Source organism: Emericellopsis atlantica, assembly GCF_019669845.1.
Source record: "Emericellopsis atlantica unplaced genomic scaffold F5Z01scaffold_4, whole genome shotgun sequence".
NCBI lineage: Eukaryota > Fungi > Ascomycota > Sordariomycetes > Hypocreales > Bionectriaceae > Emericellopsis > Emericellopsis atlantica.
Genome location: NW_025764706.1, coordinates 283,597 through 297,711, shown reverse-complemented (window position 1 = coordinate 297,711; position 14,115 = coordinate 283,597). Strand labels below are relative to the sequence as shown.

At 54.0% G+C, this 14,115-nt stretch overlaps 4 protein-coding genes across 4 annotated transcripts; 3 read left to right on the top strand and 1 right to left on the bottom strand.

The window, feature by feature from the left end:
- Positions 1 to 310: 310 nt before the first annotated feature.
- Positions 311 to 3,756, bottom strand: F5Z01DRAFT_616218 (family 63 glycoside hydrolase; the record flags this gene model as incomplete). The annotated part of the gene is made up of 7 exons (XM_046260900.1): positions 311 to 683; positions 739 to 1,983; positions 2,030 to 3,117; positions 3,228 to 3,324; positions 3,375 to 3,492; positions 3,544 to 3,582; positions 3,633 to 3,756. 7 exons carry the CDS (start codon positions 3,754 to 3,756, stop codon positions 311 to 313), a joined length of 3,084 nt encoding a protein of 1,027 aa, XP_046121366.1.
- A 1,772-nt stretch (positions 3,757 to 5,528) lies between these two features.
- On the top strand, positions 5,529 to 6,743 carry F5Z01DRAFT_616693 (Decaprenyl diphosphate synthase-like protein; the record flags this gene model as incomplete). Its single annotated transcript, XM_046260927.1, has 3 exons — positions 5,529 to 5,747; positions 5,799 to 6,058; positions 6,107 to 6,743. The coding sequence occupies 3 exons, from the start codon at positions 5,529 to 5,531 to the stop codon at positions 6,741 to 6,743; spliced, it is 1,116 nt and encodes a 371-aa protein (XP_046121365.1).
- A 309-nt stretch (positions 6,744 to 7,052) lies between these two features.
- On the top strand, positions 7,053 to 9,888 carry F5Z01DRAFT_388984 (uncharacterized protein). Its single transcript, XM_046259473.1, has 3 exons — positions 7,053 to 8,609; positions 8,658 to 9,433; positions 9,487 to 9,888. The coding sequence occupies exons 1-3, from the start codon at positions 7,453 to 7,455 to the stop codon at positions 9,552 to 9,554; spliced, it is 2,001 nt and encodes a 666-aa protein (XP_046121364.1). The 5' UTR covers positions 7,053 to 7,452; the 3' UTR covers positions 9,555 to 9,888.
- Positions 9,889 to 11,669: 1,781 nt separating this feature from the next.
- F5Z01DRAFT_616476 (leucine rich repeat domain protein) lies at positions 11,670 to 13,496 on the top strand (the record flags this gene model as incomplete). The annotated part of the gene is made up of 2 exons (XM_046260918.1): positions 11,670 to 12,099; positions 12,157 to 13,496. 2 exons carry the CDS (start codon positions 11,670 to 11,672, stop codon positions 13,494 to 13,496), a joined length of 1,770 nt encoding a protein of 589 aa, XP_046121363.1.
- Positions 13,497 to 14,115: the final 619 nt, after the last annotated feature.

Here is a 14,115-nt window from a genome sequence, read left to right as displayed (position 1 = left end):
TGGTCGGGAGGAAGAAGCGCTTTGGTCTACAGACTGCGCGCGCTTGTGTAGAAAGCCTGTCCTTAGGGTTGTTGTGGGAATAGATGCTCTGCTTCAAACATTTGCGCTACATCCCATATGCTCATGTGACCATGCGAGAATTTCGTTCACTCAGATCTATCGGCCACTACATACGACGATAGATTGCTGACCATCCCTGCTCATGTGCTTTCCAACTTCGTTTATGCCATTGCTAACGCCAAGATATGCTCGTCTTGCAGTATATAAGATCTAGTTCCGAGGCTAGTCTATCTGCCATGCCGACTTGCCACTACTCCGACGCCTTCGTCTCGAGGTCATCGCCAGCCACGTAGCCCTTTGAGTTACCATTCTCCATGTAATTGTTTAACTGATCAGAAACGTAGCGGTGCATGTGTGAGTCCGCCTCCTCCTTTTCGCGGACTCTTTCCGGGTCATCACTAGGGAAGATAGACGCCGTCGTAGAGCGAACATCTTCTTCATCGTTGACAGAGTCATCAAAGTCGCTGCGGGCGCCGATCGACCGTGCCGTTGACGACCGACGGATATGGCGCATGCCTTTCTTAGGCGTGCCGTTGTTAAGACTCCGGTGGAGAATGTCATCGAAGTAGTGTGACATCGCAACAGAGGGGGTGCGAGGAGTCTGAGGCAGACGACAGTTGAATCTAAAACCCGTCAGTAAGCGGAACGTGATGGTCAACGATAGCATTGTAGACATACCCAGTATCATGGATCAGACGGGCGATCAGGCCCGTCCAGCCGCACTGATGAGTAGAACCGAGACCACGACCCGAGTCACCGTCAAAGAATTCATGGAACCACAGGTTGTCCTTCCAGTGCTCATCAAAGTCGAGACGATCGTCGCCAGCATTGATGCTGCGACGTCCGTCATCTTTTCTCACAAACAAATGTTGCAAGCGATGCTGGATCTCCTCAGCGACCTTGCCCAAGTGCATGTAGTCGCCACTCCCCGTTGGGCATTCGACCTGGAACTCGTGGCCGTAGAAGAGGAAGAATCTCTGCAGGGACTCGACGAGAAGGAAGTTGACACAGAGCCAGATAGGTCCTCTCCAGTTGCTGTTGCCGCCAAACAAGCCGCTCAGGGAGTCACCAGGCACATACCCAACTTCGAACACTTGCCCATTAACATCCATAGAGAAAGGGTGTTCCTTGTGGTACTTGGAGAGCGATCGAATGCCGTGCTCACTGAAGAACTCGTCCTCATCAAGCATCCTCTTAAGAATCTTTTCGAGGCGGTCCTTGCTCACAATCGACAGGAGAATACGATCACCCTTGCCACGCTTGGCGATACTTGCCATGTTCCTCTCAGCCATGTCATTGCGGTTCTTGACGAACCACTCGACACGCTTCTTGAACGACGGAAGCTTGTTCATAAGCTCCGGCTCCAGAGTGGCAGTGGCGTACAGTGGGATAAGACCCACCAGCGAGCGGACGGGCAGTTGCTTCATCCAGGGCCCGCCCCAAGAGATTGCGTCGTAGTAGAAGCCGTCATCTTCGTTCCACAACGACTGCTCGTCCTTGGAGCCCATGCGGAAGGTCATGGCATCGCTGATGAAGATGAAGTGCTCGAAGAACTTGGACGCAATATCCTCGTACGTCCGGCGGTGCTTGGCCAGCTCGAGAGCAATATTGAGCATGGAGAGACAGTAGAAGGCCATCCAGCCCGTGCTGTCAGCTTGCTCGAGAACACCTCCAGTGGGCAACGGCTCTGAACGGTTGAACAAGCCGATGTTGTCCAAGCCGAGGAAACCGCCCTCAAAGACGTTCTTGCCGTCGGCGTCCTTACGGTTGACCCACCAGGTGAAGTTGAGAAGCAGCTTCTGGAACACGCGCTCCAAGAAGTCTATGTCTTGGCGGCCATACATCTTGCGCTCGATCTTGAATGTCCTGAACGTGGCCCAGGCATGGACGGGCGGGTTTACATCACCAAAGTTCCATTCGTACCTTATTTGATCAGCATTGGCACAAAAGGAGTGGCGAGAGTACTCACGCTGGCAGCTGTCCATTGGGATGACAGTACCATTCCCTTGTGAATAGATCGAGCTGCTTCTTAGCAAAGTCGGGGTCCATCATCGCAAGAGGAATGCAGTGAAAAGCGCTGTCCCATGCAGCAAAGAAGGGGTATTCCCACGAGTCTGGCATCGATAGGATATCGTCACAATGCATGTGCTTCCACTGCGAGTTACGAACATTCTTTCGACTGTCAGGGGGCGGTGGCATCGCAGGGTCGCCGTTCGCCCATTGGTCCCAGATGAACAGGTAATGCTGCTTCGTCCACATCATTCCAGAGAAGGCTTGCCTTTGGATGTTTCGCATGTCATCGGAGATGGGCAGCGGGCTGAGCCTGTAGTAGAAGTCATCAGCCTCCTCTCTCCGGCGTTCGATGATCTCATCGAAAAGCTCCTCGTCGACATAGGTCTGGTCTTTTTGTGAGAATCGGAAGCGAACAACCGCACATTCGCCAGGATTGACACCGCCGTCCTCGTTGAAGTTGAACCAAGCAGCACATTTGGTGCCCTTCTGGGACGGGTTGATAGCATCCTTCTCTCCGTCCACGATGTACCGGTGAAACGCATCCTTTACATATGGCTGAGCATTCTTCTGGCCGTAAAGACTGTCAAAGTTGGTGTCATTCTCGGTGAACATCATCTTTGGAAGAACATCATCGCCGCTGGATCCTACACCAGGCGAAGGGGAGCAGTTGAAGTACCTATTACCCAAGTAGTGATGCTGTGATTTCGCGCCAGCCTCTTCGTTGATTTCGATCGAAGGCTTCTTGTCCGCGGGCTCTCTACCCCAGCTCCAAGTGTTACGGAACCACACATGGGGAATGATGTGGAGCGGTGCGGGATCGGGACCTCTGTTCCATGCTGTCACACGGAACAGGAGCTCCTCGGCATCGTCCGTCTCTTTTGCGGTCTCGATATAAATATCCCAGTAGCGGTCTTCGTCAAACACGCCAGTATCGATGATCTGGTATTCTTTCTCTTCTCTGGAGCGTCGGCCGTTCTCTTCGATCAGGTCTTCGTAGGGGAATTTCTTCTGGGGGTATTTGTACAGGAATTTCATGTAAGAGTGCTGTCGTCGGTATTAGTGAGGTACGGGCCCGAATCCTCTTCTTTGCTTACAGTCTAATGGCACGTTAGTGACTCAACTTTCAAGCCTACTCAGGTATCAGAGATACTCACAGGGGTATTGTCCACATGGAAATGAGCCTCCTTGACACTTTCGCCGTGGTTGCCCTGAGGATTCGACAAGCCAAACAACCGTTCCTTTAGAAAGTCACTAGGATAGATCAGTCTCAGCTTGGCAACAGCTTGATCGACCCCGCATACTCTTCCTCGTTCCAGAAAGTGAAACCAATGTTTTGGTAGCCATGTGTGTCGCAGACACCAGCAATACCATCTTCACCCCATCTGAAAGCTCGAGAGCGCGCGTGGGCGTGCGGGAAATCTATTGAATGGTCAGACGGCTTCTTCACAGCGGTGATAGCTCTCTACGCACGACTCCAGGCGTCGCCATCCGGACTGTAATCCTCGCGTACTGGCACAATTAGTCAAAGAGTCCCTCGCGGCATGACGCGTGCTGCTCACCCGTGGCCCATTGGCGCTCAGAGACATACGGTCCCCATTTCTTCCAATACTTCTCACGGTTGCGGTCCTCCTTGAGGCGCTTCTCTTCCTCAGTGAGGTACTCGTGGCCGTCGAAAACAACCATAGCTGGAGGATGGGGGCACGAGGGACAGACGTGCAAGGCAAATGGTATGATGGAGAGGAGAAGCTGGAGAAGCAGCCTACAGGGAAAACAGCTCACGCAGGCAGGTTACGGTATCTGGGCGTTATCGAGAAACCGGGACGGGGGGGATCAATCACATGGAGGGGCGGGCGTTGGCTCCTTCCGGACTGCAGCACCGGGAGCGAACTGCAAGGGCACACGCGAATGGAGGCCTGCAAATCTCTGCAGCAAGAGAGAGAGGGCACAGGCACGCAATCAGTAGTACGCACGATCGGTCAGCAAATTGGTCAGAACCAGGCGGTAAGGCAATGTGCTGGTGGTACCGCGACTCGAGAACGGCTGGCCATCGACGATGGCGCTTTTTTCTTGATGGCTGAGAACGTTCGAGGTGGGGGATCATCGGCATGCCAAACCTCCATCAGAGACTCTTGTCGATAACCCCACTACACCATCTCGGACTACCTCACTGAGACTACCCGTATGCTCGGCGCTGTGCAGCCGCTATAGCACTAGCAATAATCGCACTATTGAGAGGACCTTGCAAGAGTCACGAATTCCGAGCTAAAGACATGGACTCATGGGCCCCAATAGCGAACTTATTATATTCTGCCACGCCCACTATGAAGGTCGGAGCAGTTTGTCCCGCCAGTGGACTCTGCTCGTAGTCGACATGCGATGACATCATTTGAGGAAGAAAAGGCCTGTCTAGACCAGTCCTGGGGGGCCCGTGCCTGGCGTCGAAATGGCGAGGCCAGGATGGCGTTGATAACACTTTCGTACTGCAGAGACGCGATCACCTCAATCAAGGCACAAACAAATCCCATTGGCCGGTCGATGTCCAGAATATTGCAGTTGCTTCCTCTAAAAGCACTAATAACCATCGTCGATCATGCTTATTATTACTCTCGTGCTCTTTGAAAGTGCGGGGACTTGCCGTTCCATGTTCAATAGTACTTGTACTCGGGCGTACGTCGATATACTTTGGGCTATTGACTGTGCATCAAGCATGGCAACCTGATCTGGTGGGCCGAACATTGCCTAACGGGTATTTCATCATCGCCCTCTACTTCTCAATTTGTTGAATTCGTCTGTGGGGTCGCCATTCTCCGTGAGATATTACTACAGCTTGATGTCTTGGAGCACTAGGCAGATGCGAAGAGATGGGGTGCCAGCTCCCACGTTCAGCTCTATTCGACGGGGCGTTCTAAATATCCTCCCAAGTCTAGTCGAGTTTCGAGTACGAACATAGGTGCTGCTAACACTTATGATTAGCATTCAACGTTAGCAAGTATGTGTCCCTTTCAATGCTTGGTTCCTTGGATCAGCTCGAGTGGCGCTTGTCAGCCTTCTGCGCCCGGTGCCGCATCACTCTCATGTGGCTGAGGACTGGACGGGCTGTGGCTCAGGCCCCGTCATCAGCAAACAACAGCCTGGGCTCGCCGTCGTCAGAATCTCCAGGCGCTCCATGTCCAGTCGCCAACCACGCAACTGCGCCACTACTCATTCGTGGCATCTCTCCTATTCATTGCCTCCCTCCAGTTGCAGGAGCTCATTCTATCATTCATTTATTCTACATCGTTCTCGTCATTTCGTCCATCCAGCCGGTCTCTAACTTCTATCGCGTCGCCATTTGCCCCTTGGTCATCTTTCCCAAGGATATCCCACCGCTGCGTCTTGGCTCTGCCGCGTAATCTAATAAACTTCTTTTTCACACCTTGACACCAACTTCCGACAGTCAATTGCTCTCCAGCGACATGAGCGACGTCGTTTCTATCTTGCGGCGATTCGTCTTCGAGTCGCCGCCCGGAGAATGGGCCATCAAGCAGCTGCGCGAGCTGTTGATCGGTGCCCTTAAACAGGGCCCCGTGCCGCAACACGTTGCTTTCGAAATGGACGGTAACCGCCGCTACGCCCGTAGTCATCGTATGGAGACGGTCGAAGGGCACCACAGAGGATTTGAGGCACTTGCCAGGGTACGATTATTGCTCCCTGAAAGTGCCAGATATTGTGGCTAATGCGCACAGATCATGGAGATTTGTTACAAGGCTGGCGTTAAGACCGTCACCGTCTACGCGTTCAGCATCGAGAACTTCAACCGCCCAAAGTATGAAGTGGAAGGGTTGATGCAACTCGCGAAAGTGAAACTCGAGCAGCTTACCACGTACGGGGATGTGCTTGACCGGTATGGGGCTGCTGTCCGTGTCATGGGGCAGCGCGAGATGATCCGGGACGATGTTCTACAAGTTGTGGACAAGGCCGTTGCCCGTACTCGCCACAACCAAAAGTACGCGCGATCTTCCTCGAGATGCGGGGCTATACTGACAAGATACAGGGCTATCCTGAACATCTGCTTCCCTTACACATCGAGGGCTGAGATCACGACTGCCATTCAATCGACGGTTGCCGAATTCCTCGCACCTCCACCGCCTAAGAATACTCCGTTCTCGCAGACTCGCATAAGGCAGAACATTTTATCTCGTCAACTCAACGGGCATGATCCCCTGCCCACGATACGCGACTCGTCGCCCGAGAAGCAAACACAGGCTGGCGATGGCGCATATGCTGCAGAAGTCGAAGAATCCGGTGATCTCGACGAGGGCGCCTCTTCGTCTACAACACTTCCCCCCGATTCACCACCGCCGCGTCTGAGGGACGGAGCTGACCAGTCGCACCTCCCGAACCCCGAGGACATCACAGTGGACACGCTTGATAGTCACATGTACACATCAGAAGACCCTCCACTGGATCTGTTCGTGCGCACCAGTGGTGTCGAGCGGTTGAGCGACTTCATGCTTTGGCAGTGTCATCAAGATACCCAGATCTTCTTCCTCGACTGCTTGTGGCCTGATTTTGATCTGCACCACTTCATTTGGGTGCTCCTAGAGTGGCAGTGGCGGATGAAACAAAGAGATCGGGATGAGGCGCCCGGAAGGAGGAGACATGTCAAGCCCAGGAAGCTGGTGGAATAATCGGGATGGAGGATTGGCATCGCAGGTATTAGTTTGCTGTTCTTTGATACCCACATTGCTCATAGCTATGAAGGAGAGAGCGTCACATTGGAAGCATGAAGCCAGAACGGAGATACTTGATACTTGATTGCCTTGACCATGGTCACTAGGGAATACATATCCAGGTGTTCACTTATTAATTGAGACAAAACCTGGTCGCGCGTTTGGTTGAACTGTCTGAACATAATGACCCTAAAGTTACGTCGACATCTCCAATGTACAGATAGCCGATAGCGCATCTTATCGCCAATCAGCCTTATCGTGCCTGGCAACAGCACAGGATGACGCCTGAGGCCCCCAGGTGCCGCCTGCGCAATCCAGTCTACTCCACACCGGTCGCGCGGCGCTTGAACTGGAAGTACGATAGCGGATAAGGCCTCTTTGCTTCAGTGTCGTACCGCAGTGTGGGCGATACGTCTCTTGTTCCCTTCCAGCTCTTGCCGGTCTACGCGCCCAAATCCTTCTTCTAGTTTGTTTGGCGTATGCTTTCTATTCGGTGCAAGTCTCATCGCGAGACGCTCTCAGCCAGTATCAGTTCTCGCATTCGTGCCTTTCCTCCCGAAACAAGCAACACCTGCCGCGAACGAGCTTCAACCTCGACCACGTCCCAGTTCGACTCGCCTCCGCTCCCCTCGTCCCGCCGACGCAGACAGCCATCCCGACCATCGTCATGAAGTCGGCAAAGCCGCAGGCTTCAGAAGCCTCGTCGAATCGACGGTCGCAACCCACTCGACAAGCCCGCACGAACCCAGCACGAACCGCCAATGTTGCCCGCTCGACGGCTGGTAGGGACGAGTCGCTGGGCGAACAGCCTATCGACATATTCCCCGCCATCACATACTTTGCCGATACCATGACGGCGCTCCCAAAGGAGCTTGTGAGACACTTCGCTTTGCTCAGAGAAGTCGATGCGAAGATCTCTGGACCTGAAGAGCAGCTCTTTGGCCTTGTCGGGGACGCGCTCGCCAACACGGCCGCGGAAGACCGCCTCAAAGACGATCAAAGAGTCTTACACCTGCCATTGACGGCTCCAACGAGCTTTCATAAGCAGCCGAGTAACGGCAGGCTCCTCGCTGGGGCTCTGCAGTCAGGATCGTCAACAATGGCTGGCGACCCACCGACGCAAGAGGACTTGATTCTCCGTCGCCGCCACCTGTTTGGCCAGATATCATACAAAATTCAAGAGATGCTTGTCTCACTGGAGGAGAAGAATCATGTCATCAACACTGCGAATGAGGCTTTACAAAGACAGCTAGCGCGTGTTGACGACGTGTGGCCCTATCTCGAGAACGAGTTCAGCGATGAGGCCAAATGGGGAAGTACAACGCATTGGGCTTACCCAGAGAATCGCAATGGCCGAACAGCGCATCCAGAGCGCACCCGAAGGGATGGTGCCGCGGCGATTTCGGCTGCTGCCCAGGTCATTGCGGAGGAGGCGGCCGCCAGAAGCGATGCTAGGAAGCAAGCTCTACAAGCGAAGAAAACCCTCAAGGCGCAACAGCAACAACAAGAGTCTGACTTTGACGAAATTGAAGGCCGACACCAAAAAGGCGAGAACAAGAAGAGTGCGGCCAGCAAGGTGCGCAAGACGGCCGACTCGAACAACGTTGGGTTGGGAATCTCCGGTGTCACGAATGGGAATGCGCCGCCAAAGAAGCGCAAAGCAGAAAACACAGCGAACAGCCTATCCCAGAGCAATGGAACGCCGAACTCTTCATCTGGACCGGCAGCCCCCAAGGGCAAAGTCGCTGCTGCTGCCGCTGATGCGACCGGTCCGCAGCCCAAGAAGAGAAAAGCCCTCCCGTCTGCGAGTGGTCAAGCAAAGAAGTACGCAGTCCGGCACCGAACTCATGAGCTCGCACTAATTGACTACAGGAATGGAATGTCGCCCTCCGTCGCCTCCTCCCCCGTCCTTGGTTCCCTCCCGGAACCCAGGGGCTTGAACCGCGCGTCCCCCGCGCCCAACACGAACCCTCGACCATCTACTTCCCGTGCACGTGGAAACTCGATAGCATCCCTTGCCGACGTGGCTAAGAACCGCCCGGCGTCTGTCGCGTCTGTACGGGCGAACGGCAACGGCCAAAGCAATATCGAGGCCGGCCAGACTACATCAGTTGCTCGTGCCCCGAGCGTACCACGGTCGGTCAAAGAGTCAAGCGTGCCGTCGAGTAAAGAGCAGAAGAAGGAGCCAGAACGACCCGAGACCGAGATACCGACAGCTCCTCAACCCCCTCCCGAGAGAAGGGAAACCAAAGCTGCTGCGGCGCACGAACGCCGCAAAAGTGAGTCGGTACCGCCAGTACAGACACCAGCGACGGTCACGACCAAGAGTGGACGTGCTAGCAAACCGTCGACACCAGCCTTGCCGACTTTCCAGGAAGCCGCGCAGTCGCGGTCGAGGTCTTCGAGGACAGCTGACAATGGCGGAGCGAAGAAGAGCCACAAGAAGGGGGCAGCATCAACTACGCAGGCACTCGCCCCACCGCCAGTCGAGGAGGGTTTGTCCAGTGGCGAAGGTGACATTGAGGATGAACCGCTGTACTGCTATTGCAACGGTATCAGCTACGGCGAAATGGTCGGCTGCGACTCGGATGACTGCGAGCGCGAGTGGTTCCATTTGAGCTGCGTGGGACTGAAGGTTGCACCAGCTGGTAAGTTCACTTCACGACCCAGCGCCGTACGCTGCGATGCTAACGAAAAGTAGGCCAATGGTACTGTGCCGATTGCAAAGAACGCTTAGGCCTCGGCGGGAAGAAAGTAGGCAGTCGATGATGCTGCGAGGGACCGAACGACATTACTGTGCGTGTACTCTCCATATGAAGGGGGGCATGGTGGTAACAGGAGCGATTGGCATAATGGTACCTTATGTTTCTTTATAGGCGTTTCCACGCCACAAGGGCCCAAGAAGCCTCGAGCGGGCGGCGTTGTGTGAATTGGGGTCATGGGAATGGCAGGCCGCAAGCCAAGGGGCAGTTGTGTGCATTGAAAGAGCATATAGGCGGTCTCGGGATTGGTCTTTCAACATCGGGTATATTACTACAAATATTACTTTTGCGTGTCACTTGAATGGTTTGCTACAAGTGTTACAGCTGGCGCTCTCGAGGCTGCGCCTTTCTGCGTCGACGATATTGGGGTGCATTTGCAGTTAGCGACGCGTATGAATTTCATTGGTTTTACAATTTCTGAGGCTGAGAGAGAAAGAAGTCGGATAGCAAATAGGGCACGGTGCTTCTGTAATCATATCACAACTGATAGATAGATGACTTTGATTACAATTCTTCGTCTCGACCGAGTGATGGGTGATATGTTGGCGCGTGTATAGGGTATCTGATAATGATAGACAGGGTAAGAAACGGCTTGCCTCGGCATTGCGCGCCGATCACGGCGGTTTCAGCCTGAGAGGTAAGCACGTATAGGGTAGCCCAACACGACATGACGTCATGGGCGGTGTAGTTCATGCGAGGTACGGATACGCAACGACAAGTAATCAGGTTGCCAATTCCACGCGCGTTGACACGCGTGCAATTGAGGCGAGTGTGGCTGAAGTGTCACATCAAATTGAGAGAGCCAGGCGCGATACGTGTTTGCTGAGGACGGAAGGTAAGCGATATTAGTGGTTCAATGAGAATATGGTCACAAGCTCCTTTATTAGTCTCAAAGCAGAAGGTGCGGCTCGAAACTGGGGAAGGACCAGTGTAGCGCGCCTGCACCATGGCGGCCATGCGGCAGCCTGCAGGTGGTGCAAAGACACCAACAAAACGCGACCTACTGCAGGTCACGAGGCTGCGCAACTGGGGCTCATTAAGTTCTGGATCCGCCAAGCTGGCAATTCATTACGTTTAACAACCCCTTTTTTACACCAAACAACGCAACGACTCAACGAACTGAGCCGCCAGGCCAACAGGCTCCCTGTTGGTGAAAGGATGGTCGCACAGCTGCGCTGGCGGTCAATTGGATGATTCTCATTACCCAATTCACATTCATTTGGCGACGTGAGAAAAAAATCTGCTGTTCACCTGACGACATTACCGCCTGTCCTTGGATTTCATTACGAAATACCGACCGCCTATGAGCGAATCATGGCATCGTCACGACATGCAACGTCTGCCCATCTGGAGATGGAATGCCCATCCAGCCAGCCCCCCTTGAGATTGTGGTCGACAACTGAAAGACGAAGAATGGGTCCCTGGCCGAAACGGGCCTTGACGTCGTTCATTGTCCATTGTGGCGCGGCGGCCGAAAGTGAAAATATCTTTTTCAGTTCGGCCTTCGAACAAGCTCCGCTGTGATGAACGTAATACGTACTACCTTAGCCAGGCCAAAATCCGAATCCCGTCTTCCGTGTCCGGCACCGCTCGTCGCCTGTTTAGCCTTGTGTTCATATACTGATGAACCTGACTTGCAACAGAACCACGCATCCACCACCACCCCGACTTTCTCTGACAAACCACCGAGATCTTTAGTCTGCGCATTCTGTCGGTATCCCTGGCAGTCCATCCACACTATTCAAACGAGAGCCGCTTCCCCGCATTGTCGAAGCCTTCTGTTACCTAAACCCGGCTCTACTTGACTAATAGAAAGCATCCCTACGGACACTACTTTCTTCTCCTCGACCGCTCAACAGCTTCTGCCCTGCAACCTTACATTCGATACAAGTCGCAACGCCAACCTTCCCTCGCTTCGCGTCTCGGCCTGTTGGACGTTTTGCACTGTCACATAAACGCCTGCTAGAGTTTTGATTCGTGGCCAGATACGACGAAACGAACCCACAAGCCAAGACTCAGGCTCCCTCTCACCGTTCGAACAATTTATATGGCCGGTCACGAAGATGCCGGGCACCCCATGGTGCTCGACCTCGACCACAACGCCACTCTGTTAAAGTCAACCATGCCCGGTGCTATTTCGCCCTCCGAAAAGACGGCTCGGTCATCCTTCTCCTCGGTTCGCGAGAACGACGATGGGCTCGCTCAAACCTTCACCAGATCCAAAATCTCCTCCTACACCAACGAGACCGAAGAGGTTTTCGATGAATCCCCGTCGTCCGAGAGCGGTCAGCCGTTCTTCCAGCCTCCCTTGACCAACCCGCACAGTCAGCTGAATGGGTTCTGGGCACCAGCACCAACCTTTCGGGGATGGAGGGAGATTCCGTTGAAGGGCAAGAAGGCCAGCCGAAGCCTGGAGAACCTGAGGAGCCTGGTTATGTCATGGAGTCCCCCGTCGACCCCCAGCAACGAGCCTGAGGCCAAGAAGAAGACAGCCCGTACGACATATGAGCCAGGCAGGGCGCCGATTGAGACGCTCCCGAGCGAGGTACTCGGTAAGTTGACGGGAGCACGTATGCGTTTGCTGATGAATTGCTGACATGTTGTACTAGACAACATCATTGACCTGCTGGTTGTTGAACTACCGCCCAACGGGCTCACTGTTCGCAATGCCGACCTCATGGCACTGCTCCTGGCGTCGCGCGCTCTCCACGCCGCCACGTTGACCACCCTCTATCGACACATCACCATTCCGCACTCACGAATCTTCCGCAAGTTCCTGAACACTGTCGTCGAGTACCCAAACCTTGCCAGCATCGTGCGACGGCTTGACTTCAGTCACTTCAACCCCAACTCGATCTTCTCCAACGCCAGCCAAAGGGCCTCCACCCAGAACTTGACAGCCAAGACGCTGGCGCAGTGTCTCGACCTGACCCCTTACCTGCAGGAGTTCCTGGCTCAGGAGTACATCGATGGCGACATTGACAGGGAAGTATTGCGAAAGCTCTTCTTCAGCCTGCCGCGTCTCAAGGCGGTCGATTTCTGCGGGTGCTCCACTGCATCCTTCCGGGAAGCGTTCAAAGAGCTCTTGGAGGACGAGTGGCCGGAGAAGCTTGGAATCACACGTTTGTCGTTTCACAAGTGCATCACGCTGCCAACTGCTGTCTTTGAGACGATCCTCCCTAGACTCACCAAGGTCACCCATCTGGACCTCGCTGGAACGCGGGTCACAGATGCAGCCTTGATGTCGATCCCGACTACTGCTCAGATAACACATCTGAACCTCGCTAGGTGCAAGGAGTTGACGTCGGAGGCGGTCGTGGCGTTCATCACCACTCACCCGGCTGTGAAAGATTCCCTAGTCTTTCTAAGCCTCGCGACCGACGCGAGCTCCCACCTCCTACTCGGCAAGGACGATATCGACAAGCTTGTGCCTGCTCTGCCCTCCACATTGCGCTCGTTGAGCCTGAAAGGCAGTCGCATGGAGGAGTCACACATCTCCCTGTTGCGACCTCTGACAGAAACGTTGGAGGAGCTTACCCTGGGGCAAGGCTTGGAGATCAGCGATATCCAGAAGTTGTTCAGGGTTGACGGTCAGTGGAGGCCTCACAGCGTCCGATACCTCGACATCTCAGATATCGAGACAAGGATCGGCAGTGCTAGCGAGCTTTTGGCTGACGAGTCGGCGCCGCTGCACGTCATTGAAGTCGACGAACGTGTGTACGAACGGGCGGCCAAGATCAAGAAAACCCTCCAGCGTGTTGGGTGGACAGCCAAGGAGTTTGGCACCCGTTATTGGCTGGTTCGCCTCAACGCCGATGGCTCAACCGCCGACAATGGTGGTCGATGGTGGAAGATGGGCGCCGAAAGCTGGGGCATGCGAAAGGTCCCAGTGGCCAAGGGGGAAGTCGGTGGCATGTACGGATCGTTCATGTTTGGAAGACACATTTGATTTCTGCAAGCGCATGGCAAGGGAAGGAATACCCAACTCATTCATCATCAAAGGCACACAAAAAAAGCTTTTACGCATTTGGAAGCAAGGAGTTTGTTGGAGCATGGGGCCAGCGGGAAGCGCAAAAGCATGGCTCTCTTCGATTGTGTGATGGCGGATTCTACAAGGATTTGGTGGCTTATGCATGTTCAAGTCTAGCCTTTGTTTATCGCGATATGTCGCGAGAGATACCAGATGAGATTACGAGCACATCAATTATCGATTCAGTTGTACATACTTGGATCATAATTACCAAGCAGCAGGCCTGTTTCGACTTTTGCGTGAATGAGGACCATGAAGATTTTGGTTAGCAACATGAATCTGCCGCGTTACCGTCATTATAAGATGGCTTAGCAAAGTTCGACTAGCCACATTGATAACTATAAAATTCTATTCGTAAGGTAACAAGCAGAGGTAATTAATTCCATGCGCTACGTATTGAAGGCGTCGTGCAATGCTTATTGTTCCCCTACCTACGAAGGGTACACGTGACGTAGCAGAGTGACCGGAATAACATAATATCCGCTCCGGTCGCAGCCGCCGCGGCGAGGTGACGACGTCTGAGGCTACCATCCCTGGC

Bases quoted from the DNA above. Each gene is read 5' to 3' on its own strand.
- F5Z01DRAFT_388984 (XM_046259473.1), top strand. From the start codon at position 7,453: ATGAAGTCGGCAAAGCCGCAGGCTTCAGAAGCCTCGTCGAATCGACGG. The intron at 8,610-8,657 runs GTACGCAGTCCG...AATTGACTACAG, and splicing joins GCGAGTGGTCAAGCAAAGAA to GAATGGAATGTCGCCCTCCG. The intron at 9,434-9,486 runs GTAAGTTCACTT...AACGAAAAGTAG, and splicing joins ACTGAAGGTTGCACCAGCTG to GCCAATGGTACTGTGCCGAT.